General features: G+C 35.2%; 1 protein-coding gene across 2 annotated transcripts in view; it reads right to left on the reverse strand.

Moving 5' to 3' along the window:
• Positions 1–22,132, reverse strand: part of diaph1 (diaphanous related formin 1) — a 132,959-nt gene that overhangs the window by 89,242 nt on the left and 21,585 nt on the right. The window contains exons 2-12 of one of the 2 annotated variants that reach the window (XM_015394853.1): positions 12,237–12,263; positions 11,127–11,285; positions 10,257–10,358; positions 6,595–6,725; positions 4,931–5,014; positions 4,769–4,832; positions 4,000–4,139; positions 3,777–3,882; positions 3,478–3,588; positions 3,157–3,275; positions 2,188–2,304 (exon numbers count right to left, since the gene is read on the reverse strand). In XM_015394853.1, coding sequence (XP_015250339.1) covers positions 2,188–2,304; positions 3,157–3,275; positions 3,478–3,588; positions 3,777–3,882; positions 4,000–4,139; positions 4,769–4,832; positions 4,931–5,014; positions 6,595–6,725; positions 10,257–10,358; positions 11,127–11,285; positions 12,237–12,263 — 1,160 coding nt within the window. The remainder of the gene's footprint in view (positions 1–2,187; positions 2,305–3,156; positions 3,276–3,477; positions 3,589–3,776; positions 3,883–3,999; positions 4,140–4,768; positions 4,833–4,930; positions 5,015–6,594; positions 6,726–10,256; positions 10,359–11,126; positions 11,286–12,236; positions 12,264–22,132) is intronic. The other variant, XM_015394854.1, reaches the window with a different exon arrangement.

The following is a 22,132-nucleotide window of genomic DNA, read 5'->3' on the forward strand; positions in this document are numbered from 1 at the left end:
GTAAATAAACATTACAATTATATTCTGATATTTTACTAACGTAGCTGTACATCTACAGTTTATGAAGTTAAGGATAACAGGTCTGTAATAATCGAGAAGGAACTACGTATGAGATCAAATTTGATTCCCATGGTAAAAATGTTTTTAGCATCATAAAGCCTTAAAGCTCACTTGAACTCAGAATGTGTTTTGCCTTCTACATTGTTCTCTATCCAAGGCCATCAAAGGATACTTGATTGGCCACTGGGTACATTCTGTCACCTGAACTTCCTAAACAGCACAAAAGCAAGATCAATACAGGAGAATAAGCTCCAGCTGATTATTATAGGTCTCCACTTTTTCTGCCTGTTATCTGGGGACAGTCATGAGTTAATTTATGTTTTTAAGAGGAAATGTCTGCCATTAAACCAGAGAGTCACAGCAAGTGCTGGTTACTAATATGCTTGATTTACATTAAAAACATACAACCATCATCATCCTTTAAGCTGTTAAACTGTGCCCTCAAATTATCTTCATAGAGTTTTTCAGCTCCAACTATAGATGAAGATTCACGAGTTAATCAGTCAGAGATAGATTTTTCATTGATCATCAATTGTCAGATCAAACACTGAAAAATATTTTTACCCTTTAAATGATAAATTAGAAAGTATTACACAACTATTAAGTGGAGAGAAATGAAACACCAGAGGAGCAAATAAAAACAATCTCATGTCTGCTGTGGATATTCTTTCTGTCCCCTACCTGCCCACAACTATATAATTCTACCAATAAACAACACACCTGTTGGTGATTTAAGCCATCAGGTTATCTAGAGCCCTTAAAGTCAGAACAGGGGTAGCGTTGAACATTTCTCAGAGCACTGTCTGAAAACAGAGTTTAGCTACAAGCCGCCTTCAGAGCTCTGGGTGGAGCATGTTAGCAGACAAACTTATACACTACCCTTTGAAAACTGGGCCGAGAACGGTCCGAATACGGTAACCGAGATAACTGTTGAGTGTAAATGCAAAGCAACTGAACTAGACCGTGCCAGACACAACCAAACCATGCTAAATCTAGTACTAGTTCAACATTAGGGCTCGGCAGGGTTCATCTGTGGCTCGGTTCTCTGATAACAAAGCAGCTGCATCATCTATTTACAGTCAGCTGACTCACTTGGCGTCTTTTCCAGCATGGCCTGCTTTGCAATTTACAGATCTCTTCACCTGTTCACAACACAAACTTCTTCTCAGCCCAGAGATGTAGTATTGTGGATCGCCAATAGGAGGCGAAGAACCGTGTAAATTGTAAAAAACTATGTGTAAATTATTGCAAGAACCAAGCTCAGCATGGTTAATTGATCAAAGCTCGGAGAACAGTTAACTCAACAAATGTCATCTTTGTATAAGGAATGTAGTGGTAAAAAGACCCATTTTATTATATTTATTTGGATAACTAACACTTAGAACAAGACTAACTAATGCTATGGCTACGAGTTAGTATTTCTGTCAGAATGTCCTGACATGGTAAGTTGACGCTAACAGACACACACCATTAAGTCTCACTGATTTTGAGCCATTTAGCAAAGAACTGAAAAGCAGTTAGAAACATACTTCCAACAACCTCTCTTTTGTAATCCCAAACAAAGACTGACTCAAAAGGGCTAAATAAACAACCTCTAGATCAGGGGTGCTCAAGTCCATTCCTCGAGAGCTACCATCCTGCAACTTTTTGATGCAACCATTTTTAATACACCTGAATCAAATGAGTTGCTCATTGCCATGTTTCTGCTGAGCTAAATGAGGAGATTGAGGTTTTAGATTCAGGTGTGCTAGAGAAGAGATGCATCCAAAAGTTACAGGATGGTAGCTCTTGAGGACTGGACTTGAGCACCCTTGCCTTAGACCATCATTGTTTAACTTCACTTCACAATTTAATACTTCCTGCTGTTCTATCACAAACAGCAATCTCCACTTTGTAAAATAAGCAAAACAAAACCTACAGGATATTAACCTTAAAAGAAAAAATATGCTTTTCCCAAAAAGCAGATATTCTGCTCAAATTACCCACACCAACCCAACATATGCAATATGAGCCACAATAAGTAACATGCATTTCTATTCATTTAAAATCGAGTCAGATGTAATATATAAATGTATAAGTAGCAATGACAGTATTGACACGAATCAGAGTGTGTATTGGATGAATTACCTGGCAAAATAATCATTACGGATCAGGAGCAGGTGCTGCATAAGAGACAGGAAGTGGTTCTCAGCCTTGGAATCCTTCACTGTGTTGACCAGGATCTCAAAAACATCCCTCACATCATTGAGGAAAGTTAAGTTAAGGCTCATAGGAGTTTATTAACTTGTATCCTTAAGGACAAACAACCATTCTGAAGGTTTTAGCCACTATTAAAACCTTACAATGGATTGTAAATGTTTATCAGGCACCAGCAGCACTGTTCCATCAAAAGGAGGCCAAGTTACACTAACTCCTAGGAGACACCTGGTGTTGAAAATCAAAACTGCAAGTCATCAGCAGTGCAATATTTATTCATTCAGTAAAATTCTCTCACAAAGGACATTTATTAAACAGTTTAAAAAAACATAATAGTGATAAGATTTATCTGTCATAACTGATTATGTTTCCAAACCTCAGAAACTGATAGGAGAATTTTGTTATTACTTTTAATATGTGAACCTTTATCCCTCTGCTGGTTTGTGGAATCATCAGTAAACAATCAGTATAATTTAAATCAGTTATTGCGTATTCAACTGGTGCTGTGAAAGCTAATTTAAAATAAAGTGTTTTGTGGTTTTGAGGTGCCAGACTGTATGACTAACAAAGAGATAATTCAGAGCTATTTTGAAACAAACCCTGAGGGTAGTGGGCTTATTTGCAGCCTGCAGCATTACCACTGCTAATATGATTAAGTCAACAAAATTGAATTTGTCAAAAGTAAACAACAAAAGTTATAAAAAGAAAACAACCAAGGAAGCATCAGGGCTGTTTAGCATAACTTTAAATCCTTCCTAGCAGCAAATATAAGTCCAAGCTTATTGCATGTTTAATATGCAGTTATAAACTGTAATTCTAGACTGGTTTGGTTTCCAAAGATCATTTTTGCACTGGTCAATTTCTTCCACAAAGGCAAACGTTTGCTCAAAGGAAGGATATTCCATTTCTATGCGGATGTCATCAAGACGTCCTTTCAGCTCCTCCGAGTCATCTTCGGCCTGCTCATCAAACACCATGAGTTGCACCTTTAGCTCTTCATTTTCTATCCCACGGAACTCCTGCGGGGAACAAGGGAAGGAAGAAGAAAGAAGAAAACAGGAGAATAACAGGAGGGGTGTCACAGTGCAGCATCTTTGACCTTGGACAGCTCAGATCGGTCATTTATTTATTTTTCGTTCATTTAGAGAAAATATATATGCACATCCAACCAGTGTAAAGATGTATATTTGATGTAATCTAATAGAGTTCCTAATTATTTACCCCCAGCTGCTCTCTTAGTCCCAGTCTTAGGAGTTCAGAGCGAATGTGGATTCTGAAGTCCAGTTCTTCTGCCCGGCTGATCAGAGCATTGATCAGCTGCATGCATGCACCCTGCAAAAAACACATCAAGTTAGCTTTACATAAAGTGGTTCCAATTAGCAATATTTAGCCTTCTTTAAGTCGATTGCATTGTTATTAAAAATACATATATCCATTAGGTATGCCACTATTTATTACAGAAATATAAGATGTTTAATGAGCACCAAAGTTCTTGTTCAGGTGTGAAACAGGCTCCATACCTTAAGAGGAATATGGGTGCTGTTCATCCCAGTCACAAGAGGCTGAAATCTCTCAGTGCCTCGTTTTTCAGCTTCTTCTGTAATGGCCTCCAAAACACGCTCATGACTTAAGGGGGGGAATGCATTTTAGAAAAGAGATTTCAACAATAAAAAGTACATGTTGCATAATTTTATAACTATCAACTCGACCTAGATATTAAAGTAGAGAGCTAAGTATCCTTACAGGTTTTCAGGATGCTCCAAAATACAGAGGGCAGAGAGCAGTTTGACAGCATCCACCATCATGGTTGCTACCTTGGGGTTGATGGCTCTGACCAGGAGATGAATTCCTTCTTCTGACCCCAACATTGATTTTAAACCATACTAACAGGAACCATGGGGAGAAACAAACACAAATTTAGAGAGGATTATGGTTTTTATCCCTGCAACAATCACATGAAATGTATTCTCTAGGAAAAAGATGAATTAATAGTCATTTGAAAAAGGCAACACTCAAAATTTCATTAGTCATCGAAAGGCTATTTGCATAGAAAATGGGTACTAAAATAAAAGAGCTAACGCCTTCTATCTTCGCTTATTATAATAACATGATACATTTAACCTGGAGTAGACCGCAAAACTTCAAACTTAAAATCACTTTGACTGCAAACACATAAACAAACCTATAGGGATGGCAATGCATTGAGGAACTTTAATGTATGCATATTATAAATATTTGTCTTATACCAGTTTTTATATTTTCTACCTTTATACAGCTCTATTGCTTTTATATCTTTAATATCAATTAAGAGAAAATGGTGTAGAATAAATCAGTTCACGTCTCATTAGAATTTATATGTAAAAAGAAAAATAACAGCTAATGGCTCTATAGGTGGTCAGGGTGCCATCTAGTGGCGTAAAATGTGTAGTGAATATAATTCTGATCTGGTAGTCATCACAAACAAGTCACACACTGAAGCTTTAAAGAAAACACTACAGATGAACTTTCTTACCATGTTGTTCATGAAGGCTTTCAGGCAGCGAATGATCTCATGCTGACATTTGACTCCAACATTTCTTGGTAGAATAAAAAGAGAATATAGAAACATTACAGTTAGCCGAATAGACTTGAAAACAAAACAAAACACCACAATATCATGTTTTCTGGGACTTACGGGTATTCGTCTTTCTCATCTTGAAGTCGTTTAAGTAGAGACAACAGCAGAGCGAGGCCCTCATCTCCAAAATTCTGCACCCAACTGAAGGGGACAATATAAAAGCAGGCGTTTATTAATTGTTTAATTTATCATCAAAATGGTTTCCTGTTTTCCATTTCTTATAAAATCATGGGTATTCTAAACAAAATGCTCCTATTTCTGTGTGAAAACCATCAGTCCTTTCAGCAGAAGCCATTTGCCATTCCTCAAAATCAAAATACAGGGACTTTTTCACTGAATGAAGGAAAGTAGCAGGGGCTTCACACAACAGTAATAAGCTGGACTGAGCCAAATGTAACAGACAGTGATCAGTCATAGAAACAATAGGGCTGTCCTGATCAGATATTGATATCACTAATCAGTTCAAAATCATCCAGAAAATCAATATCAGCCTGCATCTAAAATCTCAGATATAAGGAAGCTGATAAACACTCTGCTTCTAATTAAAGTTTATGCAACCCATTTAATAATAAATGGGTCAGTTATTCTCATACCCATCATTTTTAACTATTGTTCTCTGTTTAAATATATTGATCAAGCCTTTTCTAACAATCCAAACTAAAAAATATAACTTGGTCTTTTGTTGTATGGTTCAGTATTTAAAGATCTAATATCTGCATCATATCTTAAATGTCAATATTTCTGATATGATAGAGAGACTGCAGCTTTGAATATCAGGTCGATATTGACAAATATCACCCTGATACAATATCACATGAATCTTACATAGTTTTCTTACTCATGTTCCAGTGTTAAAAGTTAGAATAGATTTAATCAAGTGTTATCAGTCAAACAGTGAACAATAGTCAAAGATAACAGCTAATACTGGATAATAGCTAAGAACATCCCATATATTATATATTATGGGTTAGCATAAATTAAACCGAGATGAATGGAAGGGGTGTTTCTATCAACATGCTGGCATCATAGATTTCAGATGCAGGCTGATATAACCGGATATATGTCTTGAGCTGATTTCAGACTGATTTACAAAATCAATATCACATCAGACATTCATAAAAAGATCTATTTTTTTTTAACATCATCAAAGTGCACATAATTTTATATTAGGAAATATAATTTTTCCATCATGCTTAAAAAGTCTGGATGAGAAGGGTATTCACTGGTGCACCTTCAGTGTATTTAGAACAAATGAAGTCCTCTTGAAATTGATGCAAGCCAGAGAGCTCAGAAAAGCAGCAGAGACAGAAATGTTTACCATTTTGTTCAAATAATAGTTTTCATTTGCTTTAGTATACTAAAGATTTTAATTGGAAATCTGTGTATCTTGTTGGTAAACAAAATATTTAATACTGCTCTTTAGTAAATCTGTTTTAAAATATAAGTGTATATTAGTGATTTGTTAAATTTCCACATTACTAATACTATAAACTGTAAATATATAATATTTGTCCATAGAAATGAAATTTGTGCTTGCTTTGAATTTTAATTGGAAAAGTCTGAATGAAATGGCAAAAGCTAAAGACCAGTACATGTTAAAATTTGATTTAAAAGTGAGATTAATATTACATGTAGCATGGATAGAGATTTAACACCAAGAAGCTCCTAATTTGAGGAATCAAAGTGGTTCAGCCCCTCATAGACTGTATGTGTTACTCTACCTGACAGGATTGTTGTTGAGAGAGACCCTCAGTGATTCCAGACAGCCAAGCAGCTGTGTGTCTCTGTAGTCCATCCTTAACTCCTGGATGTACATCATTGCTGACTTGGACCTTTCCTTCTGATCTTGCCCCTAAAAACAAAAGAAATACAGACCATAAACTTTAAAATGTATTTTGACTTTTACCGTTACTGTTATATAGAAATAACCCAATTTTGTTACTTAGTGTTTTTATGTCTTCATCTGTAATTTATTTTTTATTTCTTTAATAACTAATTTTGATGTGAAATCCAGAGGAAATACGGACCAATGGCTGGGCTGTAAGAGGATATTTATTTTCCTTTCTACCGTAAGGATCACAATGTGGGTTTTTTTCATTTGGCCCCATCCATACAAAAGGAAATCGGAAAAGCTATATTGCGTGGAAAATCATTCAAAGCTAAAGGTGAAATCTTATTTAAAGGAGGTAAAGGATTTTTTTCTCAAGCTTTATTTCCCATTTGCAGTCCATATATTATTCTTTGTTAGATCAAAGGGATTTAGAAAGAAAATAATGACCAGGACAAGAAAGCAGAGACCACACTAGATGGATTTCACCAACATCTACTTTAAGCTAAAAAGGACAATTTTTGTAACCTGCATAAATAACTAAGTAATATTGTTTTGTTCGGCCATTTCAGTCTTTTTGACTTGGATTGAATTAGGTCCCAGTTCACTGAGAATTGTTCACCATCCATTTCACACAGCAATGCAATCAAGTTGTCCTCTGGAGTAGGTCATTCTAAAACCTTGATATTTTTCCTCTTTCTCCTTTGTTTTTACTGGATCTGTGGTGGATCTTGTAAGAACTCGTTTTATTTTCATGATGCTGGGTGATGCACAACCTAAAAATATAACAATGATGTTCTTGTGTCTTTGTCATGAAGCAAAGATAAATGCACAGTCGAAGCCAGGTGTGAACATATACAATAAATACTATCTTTTTTCCCATTGCTGTTGACGTCAAATTACATTATTTTACTGTTTAAGGTCAGTTAGGAAAACAGATTTAATTTAAAATAATATTTGTTTTCAACAACTTTCTTCCAATTTATAAGTTTGTTGGTATTTGAAAAACTGACCTATTTTATTTTGGCTATCCATCTGATGGCTTCCTCCTGATGGATGTGTTGAAACTCAGAAAGGACTGTAAGGCTGCTGTGCGCACACACGCACCCTCTCTACTTAGATAGATTGCATCAATTTGCTCATTATGGTTTTTATTTTCCAATATTTAAATCATATTGCTGTATTTTTTTCAGCAGAATACCCATAAAACTGCAATGGTCCGATTCAGGCTCTTCATATTTAGGATGTTGCTTTCCGGCTTGCAGATCACACATTTTTCTTCAAAACATAACAATTATTATAGTTGAAAACACTTCAAATTTACTTCTAAGAAATGTTTTAAGTGATAATATTTTGAGTGTAATCTGGCTTTTTAAGTCACTTTTAGAGAAATGGCATCTTCTGTCCGTTTGAGGACAGCATTTATCTCTGTGGAAACGACACCAGCTTCAGCAGGAAAACTTGGGCTTTTGTTCTGAGGTAGAAGCACAGATTTCAAAGTGCTTCTTCCTGCATAGTAAGTAGGCCGGGCATCCTCATGTTGTTTAATCGGCTTCCTGATATCTTTGGAATTGACTCATAAGACAAAGTCTTATAATAAACCAACTGATGCTCCTCTAGTCCACTCATAAAATATTCAGTTTGTCAACAGATCTGGATAATTTTTGGAGGACAAAGTCACCTTATTGTAGGTGTGGATTTAATGAAAGTTAAACAATTACTTTTGATATGAACCTCAAACAGGTGTAATAATAATAGTCTTTATTGGCCGGTTAAAACCAATAATCCCAATAAACATATTTTTTAATTGCAATGCTCTCTAGGATAATAAACAACTGGTACATTAACAGACTGCCTAAGCATCATCATTTCCTTCTAAATTAAAAGAGACCAACTATACTGTAGAACGTTCCAGTTGAAATAAACTCAAGTCCATTCTGCTCAGGAATTTCAAGAACAGCTGGAGAGAACTTGAGAGAAACATAATACAGTAGTTAAATCTTTGGCATCTAGTTTATTATATTTTACTCATTATATGGTATGGTCCTTTTCAAATACTTCTATGAATGTGTATTTTACTAGCAGGTTAAATACAACTATAGTGAGAGCCAATATACAACAGCGTTGTCTTATTTTTGTTTCTTTTTAAATCTGTTTTTTTTTTTTTTTTCTCGAGTTAAGATGTACGTTATAAAAATGTGTACCAATTAGGATGCCAGTTTTAAACTGAATGCAGTTGTGTTCTTTTCCCTTAGCTGTAGAGTGTATTCTAACTTTTGGAATTTTTTGTTCTCATGTTTTAATGTCTTGTACTTAACTTTAAGTTTTCATTACGCAATTTATTTTTTTGCTAATATATCTCAATTTCCCTACTCTGTGACAGTAAAGGATATTGCTATATTTGACATTACTATTGCTGCATTATCTGACATTTAAATACAATATATAGTTGCTAACTTTTTGGGCATCATGAAAAAAATCTACCTCAGATACAATAAATCCGTTGTTCTACCAAATATTATCTTTTTAAATATTCAAAACGGCTCACAAAAAGGAACACTGTATGATCAAATGTTTTACTTTTAACCGTCTTACTTCTATAAAGACAGCTACTTACAAAAAAATATTTTGCACATCTTAAAACGGAAGGTTTGCTATTTTATCAATTCAAGAAACCAAAGATTGCTAAACATAGATCATTTGAATTTGAATTAAAATGATTTCCAAGAAATGTTTATAGTAAAACCATGTCCACTGCTGCTCATGTGTTCAATGCCAGTGTCATGTTTTTCTTTTTACTACCTTTTATCCACTGGTCCTCCTTGGTGCTGACTCTAAATGTAACGTGTGGATTAAAATGCCGTCCTGTACTCTACCCGTGTAGTAAAGGTGCGCTCCATAAGGGACTGCTGAGTCCTTAACCAAAACGAACACCAACAGCAAAAGTATCACGCAACGGAGATCCATAGTGTAGCAGGGGGGCACAAAGAGTATCTCAAGCTGAGGATGAGCGAACAAGTATAGGTTTGTTTACAAAGCAGGCAGCTTCTTCTTCTACTACTAAAATATTCCTGCAAAATGAGACAGCTCTCTGCATGCTCAAATTATTTAATCTGAACTAACACTTGGTACATGTATACACATCATGATCGGATTGTTTAATTTAGTGTCCATGTAAACAGAGATTTTGAACTTTCCATCAACCAACATGTAGATCGAATCAGGGGAATTTAGCGTGTTAAAAAGTAGCTACTGTTAGTGTTTCCTTGGATTTGTTTATCTCCCTTTTTTCCTTAAATAGTGTAACATTTTTGATCAGTGTGTCATTTTTATCATGAGAATCGACAAATAACAAGGAATATCAGCTTCAAGAATTACCCCCCCCCACCCCCAAAAAAAGAAGAGTGAGACTGATGTAAAAATAATCAGCCATACAAACATGTATGTCGCTTCCTACATCACACTAAAGGATGGAAATAGAGGATATATCAGCCCATCCTCACTATAACTTAGACATCAGCTAGTTCATATTCATCTATTTAGTTTCTTACTTACAGCTTTAGAGGTGTGGAGGTACTGAGAGACCATCTCTCGTTTAATCGCTATGTCTTTTTCCCTCAGTGGCTGCTGCTTCTCCTCATTCAGGTTCATGTCCACCTTAGAAAAAAAAGGGAAGATTAAAGTAAAGCAAAATCTATTTTTGTTAAATATGAAAAAAAAATAAAAATAAATCATACAACAAATTTTAACAAAATATTTTACTTTCAAGCTCATTTTTGTGTATTCTCACATCCTGGTTTTGGAAATAAAATCATCTTTAAGTGTCAAAGAATTTATAGACTCTGACCAAATTTAAAAGGAGCCTAAAATGACTGAATCTGTGTTCATAAACTTGTTTCATGATCTACTAGCTTCTTAAAGGAGATTTTTCCTTTGGAGCATATTATTACGGCCTGGGATTTTAACTTCAGAGCTACAGGAGTAGATTTCAGATTAGATCAAGTTTAGGAGCAGCCAAACATTTTAAAGCAATAATCTTCTTTTAAATGTGTTTACAATCAATTTCAAATAAAAAGTTCTTTGACGCATATTCTACAAGAAGATGTCAGGGGCTGTATTAAGGTTCACCCCTAACAATGGTGCAAAACAAAAACATACCAACTATGGAAATTATTTAAAAACATTGGAACTAAACCTTTTTTTTTCTGGAAAAAAAATAAAACACCAGAAAACTGATGTGTACAGTAAATGCTGTCAAAACTATGTTAAAGTTATGAAGATCATCTTAGATAAAGGCTCTTTGAACTTGGAGTGATTCAATAGGTGTGAGGATTACAGATTTACCAAGCTGCACATGCAAGATAATGACCAGTGTCAGACTCCTTAAAGGGTGAACTGTTCCCCAGAAAGCTCTTCTTTTCTCACCAGCATCTTTTCGAAGAGCGCCAGGATATCTTCATCACTTTGTTCAAGGAGCATTGCGTGCTGAGGTGTGATCTCGTAGCTGGCAGCTGAAGAGTGCCGCTGACTTGGGAGAGGCTTTTCCTTGTCCTTTTTAATTCTCATACTGGTGAGACGCTCCAACTGGGATGGTGAACAACATAAGAAGGGTTAGAGAACATAGCCAAGAAAGGAAGAGAGGGATTTACTGAACAAAATTTAAGCCCCACTCTCCTTTTAAAGAAGAGGGACAATGTCAAAGTTCACCAGGTGTTTAATGCAGATGGATTGTTTGTTTAGTGTGCAGATCTGACAATAGCCCCTTTTAGACTTTCAGCTCAATGCAAAAAATGTTAAATCTAAATGAGATAACTAAATAAAACACTTATCAACCTTGCTGCAAATGAAAAGGTTGGTCTTTTAACATAAATATGCCAAATCTTTATTCTCAGTCCAGATTTTCTCAGCCTATTTACTTAAAATGTATCAATGCCGACTGTTTGAAACATTTTGCAGCATGTTTTAGACAAAATATCAAAATCAAACTGGAATGAGACCAACTCAGCATATATTTAGTTATCACACAAACCAAAAGTTTAACATTAGAGGCTTCAATAAAGCAACCAACACTGAGAGTCTAAAAGGGGCTAAGATCTTCAAAAAGCATGCTTTAGCAAAATGTGACAATTGTTAGGAGTGACAGACATTTTTGCACAAAGCAACGCAAAACAAAGTAAACCGAGTGGGAGATTAGACAAGTTTAAGGGTTTGATGCTTTGTGATATCTTTGTGAATACTGCCAGGACATGGACTGTGTAATGACATAATGGAAAACACACAAACGTGGGGAAAAAAATGTGAGCTTAGAAAAACAGGAGGTCTTGGCACAAAGATGTTGTGACCCTGTAAAATTAACCATTCTATGTGTTCTATATCTATGCTTTCAGGGCTTTTTAATGATGTTATACACATTCAAGTTAAACACAAAACAAAAACACACAGAGTCAGTGCTTGTTATGGTTAACTGGGTCTCTGACAGACAGCAGCTGTTGAGTCAAGCAGAGGTGATGGTAAAACACACGGCAGAAAACCTACCTCATCAGGAATCAGCCGTTTGAGATTCTGCAGATCAGATTAAAGATTGCAAAGAAAGGAACGAAAAGGAATAAGAAAATTCCAAAATGATAGAAAAACAGCAATAAGGAGGAGAGGGAGAAAAAAAAAAAAAAGAAATCCATTAGACAGAAATTATATGACAGGTAAGCACTCCCGGAAACTATGCAGAGTTGAGTAATAAATTATTCAGAAACAAATCAAATGAATTGGTCGGAACATTTTGTCTAGTGATGAGGATATTTAAGACTCTATATTAGGGTTCACACATTTTATGTTAAGGTTAAAAAAAGTATTTTTTTCATAAAAAAAAAAGAGAGAAAGATTTAACTAGGAATAGTATATCTAAGCCACTAGGTGTCAGTATGCAACTAAAAATGCTTGAAAGGGAGGATAACTAGATGACAAAAACAAAAGGAACACATGTATCCAACCTTCACCAAATAAATACTGTGTACACAAAATAAAATGCTCATATTGGTGCAAACAAAGAATGAACAATATAATCAGGTGTAGGTCAAATATACACGAAATGTAGTTAGAAAATTTGCAAAGAATTTTTATTAAGTACAAAGGTCCTGAAAAAAATGTCAACAGAAGACTGAAACCATTAGAAAACATACTTCTACTTCATATTTAAACAAGAAATGTGAAGCTGATGGGTAATCATTTGGTGGTATATTTCCTTGTATTTAATGGCTTATTTTTTTTATGTTGGGTCTAATGGAAGTTAAAATCTTATTCCAATATGTTTAGTTTTTTGTCAAAAGAAAAATGAATAACTGAGGGGGAATATAATCCAAATTGGAAGTGATCCAATTCCAAACAAGTATATAATAATAAAAATAAAAAATAAAAATCACTGGACTTTGTTTTCAAAGTTTTGAAGACTTTTTTCTAATTGAAAATGTCAGAATTAGCATTGAGATAAAAGCTTTATAGAGTAGCCCAAACAAAGCCTTTTTTTGGGCCACTCGAAACGTCTTCATAACTTGGAAACGAAGTCCAGTGGATTGTTTTTTAACTTTTCTGGAATGACTATGATCCGGATGACAGAATCTTCCCCAGCGAGTGATCCAATTTCTTTTCAGATAAGTTCTGCTTGGTTCCGTATGAAGGGAATATTTCAGTCAGGGACTAAGAATACTGAACTATTCAATCCTACAAATGATTAGGTTGTGTTCAGGAAAACCTGTCTTAACAACACCTACACTACATCATGGCATTAAGAAAATAGAGACAGCAGTGAGGGGAGATCAAATGAATTGCATGTCCTTAGGTTGTTATAATTTCACACCAACATGTTTGTATAGGCCATCAAGAATGGAAAAATTCTAATCAAGACAGGGTTTAAAATTTCAAAGAATTTTAGCAACATGTTTCAACTTGTTTCACTGAATAATTGAAAACCTATGTGTCACACCCCTGGAAAACTTTGGTCCAATAAGAGCCCGAACAGGAAGTTGTGCGAGATGCTCTTGAGCAAGGACCCTAACCCTAAGTTTCCACGCAATACAGTTGTGCTTGAAAGTTTGCAAAAAATATAAATACAAAAAAATCATAGATTTTTTTTTATTATTTAAAAAGAATAATAAAAATTTAAAATCTATATTTTATTTTACTTAATTTTCATTTAGTAAATGTTTATTTATTAACACTTCTTTAGTTTTGTTTTATTTGAACTACTAGTGTGAATTAATAGTTTTACTTAATGGGAGGGTATATAAACGTTCAATCACAACAGTATCTGTGCCTCACAGTATGGATGTGTGCTTTTTAAAAATGTGACTGTGTGAATGTGGCTGTAATTTGAAATTGTGTGTTCGTTGTGACTAGAAAAGCTCTGCTCTACCTTTTACACAAGTATGACCAAGTTTGTCAGAAGGGACGAGGACAAGAGCTTAAAACAGATTATAATGAGATTCAATTAGAAGGATTTTTAGAATAGAATAGAAAAATCTGTTTTTTGTCCCACTATGAGGAAATTGTGTTACAGCAGCAATACCATTACAGCAAAAGTGGTCACACAGATGTGGACCTTAAAAAGTGTATAAAAATAACAGAATTAAAAAAAAGGATGTTTTTAAATATATACTGAGTTTAATCATTTAGAATTCAAATGTTAGGTATAGCAGCTATACTTTTAGAGGAAATTATTGGTACCACTTTACATTACAGATGACTTTCGATCCAATATATAGTTAACAGATTAGGGTCATGATTTGGTAGGAAACTGATAGATTGGTCTCTTGTTTCCCTTTAATACATAATAGACGCCTTATAAATTAGTTATTAAGTGTTTAATGATTAATTAATAACACATCTATATACAATTTATTATGTATATGGCTGCAAGTAAAGATTATTTTGCAAATCGATTAATTTGTCGATTATTTTTTCGATTAATCAATCAATAATCAGATAGCAAAAGATTCCTTAAAGAAGAATTTGTTTGAAAACCAGGTGAAACGAGAACTTTTCCAATTGAGGAGTACTGGATAGAGCATAATACCGGAGGAAAAAGATTTTTATCTTAAATGCAAAACATTTACATCTTTTTTTTACAATCTTGGTATAATCACTGCTCTAAGTGGGTGGCTCTGTCAGCTACAGTCTCTATACTCCAGTTATGATTAATCAATTACTTTTAGTTGACGATTATTTCAATAATTGATTAATCAGTTTCAGCACTAATTAGCTATCTATAAGAGAAGCTTTACTGTTAAGCAGTAATAAATTAATGAAAGTCGGTTTGAAAATGTCTATCATTTCAGGTCGCGATGATGTCACTGGGTTTGTGAAGGAATCTACAGCCATACAGAGAAACAAATAATTAAACTGGAAAAAAAGGAGGTAAAAAAATTCCTGAAAATGATTTTTTAAAAATTAAGTCACAATTTTGTTGAAATTGCTCAAGTCAAACAACATATGACCCATAATTGATTTTATGGCATTCCATGAGACAAAACCCTTCTCTTCAGTAAATATAAAAATCCCTTCAATTAACAGTATTGTTCTGTTTTCTTGAAAAGGGGATTTTCCTTTAACAGAAACCCCCATAAAGTGGGGTTTTCAGATAACAGAGTGGGAAGAGAAAGAAGGTGGGGATATCATGTTTATAGGGGAAGGATTTTAAAGAAAGATGCTTCCTGTCTGACAGCAGTCATCAGATAATCCCCCTTACACCTGATAAACATGAACACCATATCAAACGTCTCAAACAGATGAAAATCAAACCTGTGGTGCAATGGTGCCCACACAACGGATATACACTTCTACCAGCAGAGTGGATTCTGGGTAGGGGGTGAAACTAGCTAGACAAATAAACTGCCAACTTCTGCATTGTAAACCACATCATATTTTATGCACTGATAATTAAACCAAAATAATCTCTATGCAAGGCAACCCTAAATGTAAAATGCTTAACAATAACCTCTTAGAAAAGATTTAGAACTGACAAAGGCTCTGAATAACATTAGCATTGTTTGTAGACAAACATTTCTTATCAAATACCTATTAAATACAAACAAAAATCTATCAATTTAATGGACTGGTAGATTCTAGCAGACTTGCTATCATGATCTTTGCTGTCAGAGCTGTTTTCTGAACAAATTAGGCTTCGATAGAAGGTGCTATTGCTAGCTTAATTTGCAGGATGTGTTTCTAAATAAAATAGGCTGGTCTAATTGTTCTGACAGCACAATAACTACTACATAGCAACATTATAAAACCTTAAATGAGGGATGGTGATTTTATATTATCTGCTCCATTAAATAGCAGCTGGTTACAACGGTTAACAGTGATCTAAAACTAAAAAAACTTAACATTTCTCCACAGAAGTGACTCCACTGATGCTTATATTGCAACTTATTGGTCCCACTAATGTTTAAAGACCATAAAGTGGACAAACTGCACATTTATAACCTGGGTGAAAATAAATGAAGCATAAAAATCATTCGTCGGATTATATATAACAAGTCATTTCCCCCAATAAAGTGAAGAATAATGGTACAACCCTCTCTCTGTAGCATACTGCTGCTCTTCCTAACTGATAGTTAGAGACAGTGGTTTCCTGCAGCTTTATCGCTCCCTTTCTAGACAGGACTGTCAGTCTCTCTCCTTTTAGTGGTGTTCTTCACACTGCTTCCTCAAAAGTTACTGAAAGGCCAGTTCAAGAAGAGATAATAGCCTTGTTTCTAAAAACAGAGGCAATAATGGCTCCTCAATGACTACTAGCCACTCTCTCAGTAGGGCTGCATGATATTAGGGGAAACGTGATGCAAAAACAAATTTGTCAATGTCGCAACAAAGACATGACTTTATAGTTATAACAGAATGATGATGTTTTTTTTGTTTTGGGTTGCATCAGGCAATGGGTGCAGCAATCAAATTCAATTATGCGCCCTTCTATGAAGACCAAAGCCTTTCAGAAAAAACAACAACAACAAAACAATTAATTACAATGATCTTTGTAGCAATAAAAAAAAAAAAAAAAAACATTAATTCAAAAGACAGCTTGATCAAACTTCAACATTTCTCCTATAACATTATTTCAGGGTTAATTTGTGTCAAAAAATAATTATAATAATAAAAGTTCACACTTAAAGCCAAAACCTAATGAGGTTTTTACAGCTTTATATGATAATAACCCCAACAGAGCATCATGGAAACATCATGATGATGAAAAATAAAGGGAAGGGTTTGAGAAATGCAGCTTGTTGACATACATTGTGTTTATAAAATAAACAATGACAACAAGGTGACATTTTTCCTGCAGTCTTTAAGCCCCGTTACAAACAAGAAACACAAGTAATTCCGATTGCTCCACTTTGGAAGTTCAAATATCGATGAGTAGAATCAGACCAAGTTTTATTTCTAATTCATGAAAAAAAAATATTTAGAAACAAAGCTAGTTATTTAGCTGATCTGTCTGGGTTACCATGGCTACGAACTTGGTGTGTTTAGGGAAGCAGTGTTGTGACAGGCACACCCAGTCACAGCTACCGTTTCATATCAGATCATGCTAAAGCAGGAAATGTTAAACTTTGATGCGTTACACTAACTGAAAACATTTACAGTCTGACTTACAATCCGCTCATTAAAAACACCTGTTTTAGTTTTGTTGTTAGGAAATTTAACTTTTCATAGTTTTACGTTTCATCACAGCTAGTTAAAGATCAAAACAAATTTCATTAAACATTTTCCATTGTTTATCATTTCCAATGAAGCCAAAAAAAGGAAAAAACTGTAAAAGAAAAAACTTAAAATGCAAAAACTATAAGAGAAAAAACTTTAAATGCAAACTGAAGAAAAATAAGTGAGTAATTTAACTATATTTACATTGTGTTGGGTTGTATTTCTTTTTCTTTCTCAGATGAATGTTGGGGTTGTCCCTGAATGCCTGACCGACTCCCAGATTCAGTAGACTCATTGTCTGCGTGTGAGAGACATTATGTCTCAATTCAATAACAAGTAGGACATTTTTGCTGCATGGCTGCCCATTAACCCTGCCATATTACTATGACTGTTACCAAAAAGAACAAACCCCCTAAACCACCTTATGGGAAGTTATAAGCTCTAAATTTAAGAAACTGGATCAGCAGTGAAGGACATTTTTTCTCAGAAAAGCTGTAAGATCAACTCTTCTCATAAAGAGCCATCGGACTACGACCCGCTTGTCTTTTGGTGGGGTTTTTTTTCTTCGTTTTTTTGTCTTTTCGTGTGTGTGTGTGTGTGTGAATTAGACATATCACGGTCAACAATGAGTGCTATGCATTTGAAATTATTGGAGCGATTACCGGAAACCAGAATAATTTGAATTGGTTCACAAAAATCAGTGATTGTCCAACGAAAGGATTATGATTAATGTTATTCCTAATAAACAAGTGTTTCCGCTTAGAATTTTCGTTTACTCCATTTGCAGGTTCTCTCTGGGGACTCTGGCTTTCTCCAAAAGTCCAAAACATGATGGTTGGGATAACTGCTTTCTATAAACTGCCAATAAAGGCAAAGAAAGTGCAGGTGTGGTTTCCAGTCTCATCTGTATCCGTTTCCCTGTCAGCCTGCCAAGGGTGCACCCCAACTCTCCACCAATGACAACTCGAGACCAAACAACAATGGACAGATTTAGAGGTTAACATCTTTAGAAGATTTTTCCCTGAACCCAACGCCGACTATTAGCAAAGAAAATGATCCAGCATCAGGATGCTTCTATTCTAGAAATAATGACAGCTTGTGGCTGGGATTATCCTCACGTCTTAATCCTTAAACTGTAAAAAAATATGCATATTTTTTAACTTGAGACTGAGATTTTAAATACTTTAAAGACTGTGTAAACCTGCCAGAAATTGCAGTCTGCATTTATTAATGCTGCTTTATGTAAAAGCGATCAACATACAGGACGACTTGGCTTAGAAAAAAAACGTTAAGCTTTCCTAAATGCTGCCAATTGTTGTATTCTTACACGCTGGCATTTATGACCTCTGCTCTACAAAAATTACATTATGTCTCTTTCATCACATTTATCTGAAATAGAGCTGCACAATATATCACATTTTATTGTGAGCAGTATAGAAAACACAAACGCCTGCTTGGATATAGTATTTAATAGGCTATAATATTTTATGAGCCATGCATTCAAACTACTAGCAACCAATATATTTGGCAAGCTGGAGGAATTGTCCCTGTCATTTATGGGTAGACCTGATGCAGACCTAAAGGTCAAAGACACTGAGCATATAGGAGACTAGTGAGGACATTGCAATAATTGAAAAGAAAGAACAGAGCGTATAAACACAGTAGATTTTCTCGATGCATTATTCAATAAAACACTGCAGTTTCTGCTTAATTTGTAACATAAAGCATTGCAGATTACTGCTGAGAGACACCAGCATCCTGCAATGTAGCTTGGTTTGCAATTTGCACCGTCATAGGGCTGAGGCTCTGAGGACACAGCATCATTACTGGATAGATACCGATCAGGTCTCTATTGTGATATCTACTCATATAACTTCTGGCAATCCCTAATTGCACTATATGCACTATAAAGGTGGGGAATAAAATATATTATTCAATGCATAAAGACAAGAACAGAAATGATTGAAACTTGATGAAAAAACATCAAAACTCAATGATAGTAAACCGGTGACCTAATTTTGAGGACAGCAGGCAGATAAAACAGATCATTTGTAGCATGCAGACACTTAAGGGCTCATTATGCTTGACGCACTGACATTCCGCACGGAAAATGAGCCGCCCGTCTGCAGCATTTATTATACACTCTGCTTTCAGAACAAACAGCGAGCTGACAACACCACAATACACGAGGAAGTAGAAAACAGCCGTTAAGATATCGAAGCCTCTTTAAGCTGTTCTAGAGACACACTAATTTCTTTCCTGGACTTTTGCAACAATCTCTTGATATTTATGGTCTAAATAACGGGACGTTACTAGATTTTTACATTTGCGAATCAGGAGTTGCTGTTCGCTCGGTAGGTTTTCCACACTGATCCGTCCACGTACTTAAAAATGTTCCTAGGTGCTCAATGCGGAAATTTTGCCCACACAAAGTCCGTACGGAGGGCCGTGGAAGCCAAAAATTACATGATTTCACAGCAGGCCTTGCGGACACTTCAAGCAAAAATCAAGCTTTAATGGTGGACACAAAACATGGTATGCATTCCACATGTAAGTTCACCAATTAAGCCGGACTTGTTCTACAAATGCACCTTAAAACGTCAACACTGATGGGCTTCTTGCTCTTTGCAGTTATTTAAACAAATGTTGGACAGTCTTTGTTTGGAGGCCTAATCAAACATCAATTAACCCCTTTATCACAATAAAGCTCCTTCAAAGTAAAAGCACTGTAACTGTGGAAGCTCCTTACATTCTTTACTCTGCTTAGAAACTTGATTACTTTCTAAAGCAGCTGAAGACTTATTTTTAACCAACCTTTAGTTAGTGTTTTACTATCTACCGTTTACTTGTTTTATATCTTTGTTGCTCTAAAACAGCATCTTTTGTACTCTACTGTTTGCTCGGTTTTTCAATGCGAGACACTTTGATATTCTTGTCTTCATACATGGCTATATAAATCATTTGTACTTATTTAAACCCTTGTACTTATGTAAATATGAAAAGTACACAATGATAGTTTGCTTAGACCAGAGAGATGAACTGTTCCTGTTTATAAAACCCATACACCATTTTGCAGCATTACAGTATTACATTATAATTACAAAATCCTTTGCATCCTTAGCCGTCTTCAGTTGAATAATGCATTTTTCGTTCCTTTACTTAAGAGAGATCTGTTGGTACACAGAGCTGACAAAAGATTAGCTGTAATCACTAAATGGGAGACAGAGTCAGAGACAAGGACTGACACTATAATCCCAACTAAGCTCCTCCTTCACTACACAGGTGAAGCACCCAGCGTTAAGACCAGTCGTATCTATGTGGATGAGACGCTGTTCTGTCTAACCAGCTCTCTGCTGACTGTTGAAAATGATAGCCAGATTAAAAGGTGCTTATGTTAGGGGGCTGTCCTCAAATCATGTTCTTTTAGAAAACAGCCATTTGATCAGCACAAAAAGGGCAAAAAACAACACCACATAATTAAGTAAATCTTATTTGAGCTACACCCTCTCTAACTCATGTAATTGCAGGTTTGCTGCTGCATAACTGGTTTGTTTTATTATTGGGAAAGTATTAGAAAGTCAAAATCATTTGATCCTTTCAAAGAAAAAGAGAAGCAAGGATCAAGACAAAACAGCTATATGAAAAATCCTGTCACACATGGTATAAAACCACCAGCACCGATATTTCCATGGTCTGAAATTACATTATAAATTCTGTGTATTCCACATATTGCTGATAATGGCTACCAAGTCATGTCAAGAGCCTATGTTGGCCCCCCATTAACATTTATATCGACTTATTTTTCTAAAGAACCGTGAAATCGGCGGTAGATTATTCCTTCACCTCTACCTCATAAATACAACCCTGAGCAGCCACCCCACACCCCAACACACCCCACCGCCATCCTTCTGATGTCAAGAAAACAAATCAATACAAGATTGCCCACTTAAGAAATGCTTGCTGTGCTTCTTTTGTTTTACCAACATTTAGAACAGATCCATCATTGGACTTTTCAGAAAAGTCATGTCACTGAGACTGAATGTAGCTCCTGCATAGCTGCATCATGCTGTATTCACAGAGAATACTCCATAAAAATGGAAAATAAATTAACATTTTATTTTGCAATAAGGGTTGCAACTAATGATTATTTTGCAAATCGATTAATCTGGCGATAATTCCTTCAATTAATCAAATAATGATCAAATAGCCAAAGGTTCCTCACAGAAGATTTTTATACAATTTTGGTATAATTGCTACTCTAAGTGGATCGCTCTGTCAGCAAAAAGGCATGTTTTAGTCTCTATACTCCAGTTAACGATTAATCCATACTAAATTAGCTGAGGATTATTTCAACAATCAATTAATCACGATTAATCCAATTAGTTGTTTTAGCCCTAGTCGTGATAGACAACTGATCAATATCAATATAAGTACAATCAATTTTCAGTAATTCCACTGAATTAATCCAGAACCACATCGTGTTCCTCGCAAATATAGGCGAAGGAAAGGATTTAGCCTCGCTAAGCAAAGTTGGTGGCAAGTTTGACCTTTTTGTAAAGGTTAAAGGTCACGTTTAAATAGGGTTACAATTTAAATTCCGGGCTGTTTACTCTGGCACTTATTTCAAGTAGGTACAATAAAGAAAACACTACTGAATATTTATCATTACTGACTGATATTAAAGGCTGACAATGTGATACAATTTTCACTAATATCACCCAGCCCTTTTGTTCAAAAATAAG

Source organism: Cyprinodon variegatus, unplaced genomic scaffold (genome assembly GCF_000732505.1).
Source record: "Cyprinodon variegatus isolate N-32 unplaced genomic scaffold, C_variegatus-1.0 Scaffold711, whole genome shotgun sequence".
NCBI lineage: Eukaryota > Metazoa > Chordata > Actinopteri > Cyprinodontiformes > Cyprinodontidae > Cyprinodon > Cyprinodon variegatus.